The sequence below is a fragment of the Mastomys coucha genome, unplaced genomic scaffold, assembly GCF_008632895.1.
Source record: "Mastomys coucha isolate ucsf_1 unplaced genomic scaffold, UCSF_Mcou_1 pScaffold5, whole genome shotgun sequence".
Classification (NCBI taxonomy): domain Eukaryota; kingdom Metazoa; phylum Chordata; class Mammalia; order Rodentia; family Muridae; genus Mastomys; species Mastomys coucha.
The window spans coordinates 116,059,517-116,061,617 of NW_022196911.1; the positions used below are offsets into that span (position 1 = coordinate 116,059,517).

Genomic DNA, 2,101 nt, shown 5'->3' on the forward strand with positions numbered 1-2,101 from the left:
GTTCAATTCCTAGCACCCATGTCAAGAGGCTCACAGGCTCCTATAACTCCAGCTCCAGGGGAGTCTCACTCTTCTGGTCTCTGTGGGCACCTGCACTCATTACACCGACACACAAGAATAAAAATAAATCTCTAAGAAACAAACTGCAGTCTGCTTAGTTCATATCACGGAGAGCAAGGGATACATACTAGGTAAGGCCCTGGGTCCTATACGGACAGGATGGGCATTTGGGGGTAGAGACCTATACTAGAAACAGGAAGATTGCTCCTCATTAAGTACCCACCCAGTGGCAAACTAATGGGGCAGACAAATGCGATCAAGAATATAAAAACTACAGTTCTGTACCAAATCGGCGAGCATAGCCAATTTTGCGTTTTGTTTTGGGTTGACACCCTGTAGTGGCTAATCTTGTTTGTGAACTTGACTGAGTCTGGAATGAACTAAAACCTAAGGGACCAGATCAGATACCAGGCCTATATCTAGGGCACACCTTCTGACGGCAGCCTGTATAAAAAGACATGAAAGAAGGAAGCTTTTGTTTTTGCCTGCTTGCTCTCACTCTGGGCGGCAAGCTCCAAATCCCCTTTATGTATTTTCTACCGGTTCTCTTCCTCTAGAGAACCCTAACACGCACACCCTGGTCTGCAGCATCCTTTTATTTTGGTTTTTTATTTTGTTTTGGTTGTTTTTCAGAAATGGGGTTTCTCTCCGTGTAGCCCTAGTTGTCTTAGAACTCAATTACTGTAAACTAGGCTGGCCTCAAATTCAGGGATCCATTTGCCTCAAATGCTGGGATTAATGGAGTGCGCCACCATGCCCAATGCTGCAAAGGTGTATGTACAGTGTAGCTGTCAGACGCACCAGAAGGGGGCATCAGATCTCATTACAGATGGTTGTGAGCCACCATGTGTTTGCTGGGATTTGAACTTAGGACTCTTAACCACTGAGCCATTTCTCCAGCCCAGATGTCCCAAATTTAAAGAGAGGGCTTTCTACTCAACAAGCGCGTGCCCATACGCAATGGGTCGATGTGCGACCCCAACCTGGCCTCGGAGCTACAGAATCTGCAGGAGTGGAACCGCGTGGCCCCCGGGCTCAGTGTGTGCCAGGGATGCTGCCGTCCCATCTTTTCAGGGCGGGGCCGAGGCTGCCTGAGAGGGCTGGAGGCGCCAGGTAAGGCGCGTTTCCAAAACCTGAATGCCAACCCAGAGGACGCCGGCGTCTGAGACAGTCGCGCGGGAAGAAGCCAACGCTTGACGCCCAGCACCGCAGCGACCGCGGCCCCTGGTGGCGGCGACAGCAGGCGCAGCGGAGGGACGCGGCGGCGAAGTCTAACGACGAAGGCTAACGGCTCGGCGCCGGCGCTCCGGATGTGACGTCCTCAAAGCGTCGCGGCCCTAAGCATGGCTCACATGGCCGCCCAACGGCCGCCCGAGGAAACCCTGTCGCTCTGGAAAGGGTAATAGGGTCGGGCTCGTGCGTTAGCCAAGGGGGTGGCCTTCTCCAGGGACCTTCCGACCTCACAGCCCCTGTGGCGGCTGGGAAACGGAGCCTCGGTGCTGCGGCACAGGCCTGATCCGGCCGCGGGATGCCGGAAGTTGCAGCCAGCCTCTGTGGGCATGGCTCTCGTTTCCGGTACTGGGGATCTCCCATCGCCGAGCGCTTTTCTTCTTTTTAGTGTGGCTTGATGGGCAGAAAGCAGAGAGGGTTGGCTGGGAGGAAGGACGCCCCGAGGGTCACGCTCTTCCCATGGGACCTGAGCCCGTTTGATGTTCGTGTCCTACTAGGGAACAAGCCCGGCTGAAAGCGCGCGTGGTGGATCGGGACACGGAGGCCTGGCAGAGGGACCCCAGCTTCTCGGGGCTGCAGAAGGTCGGGGGCGTGGACGTGTCCTTCGTGAAAGGGGACAGTGTCCGGGCCTGCGCTTCCCTGGTAGTGCTGAGCTACCCAGAGCTCAAGGTAACCCCGGGTGGGATGTTGAGCCCGGTGCAGTTCGATTGTAGTGAGAGCCGGGGTACAGCTTTATGAAATTTACCATTTTTTTTAAAAAAAAAAAATACTTCCATGCTTTTTATGTATTTTTTCTTTTTTTCTTTTCTTC

At 54.0% G+C, this 2,101-nt stretch overlaps 1 protein-coding gene across 3 annotated transcripts in view; it reads left to right on the forward strand.

Moving 5' to 3' along the window:
* The first annotated feature begins 1,206 nt into the window (after positions 1-1,206).
* The window catches only part of Endov (endonuclease V), a 20,638-nt gene continuing 19,743 nt past the window's right edge, over positions 1,207-2,101 (forward strand). For 2 of the 3 annotated variants that reach the window (XR_004113394.1, XM_031352914.1), the window contains exons 1-2: positions 1,207-1,459; positions 1,788-1,959. Coding sequence is in view for 2 of the 3 variants with exons in the window: in XM_031352914.1 (XP_031208774.1) it covers positions 1,404-1,459; positions 1,788-1,959 (228 nt within the window). In the remaining variant the exon portion in view is untranslated. Of the gene's footprint in view, positions 1,460-1,483; positions 1,636-1,787; positions 1,960-2,101 lie in introns of those variants that run through there. The other variant, XM_031352915.1, reaches the window with a different exon arrangement.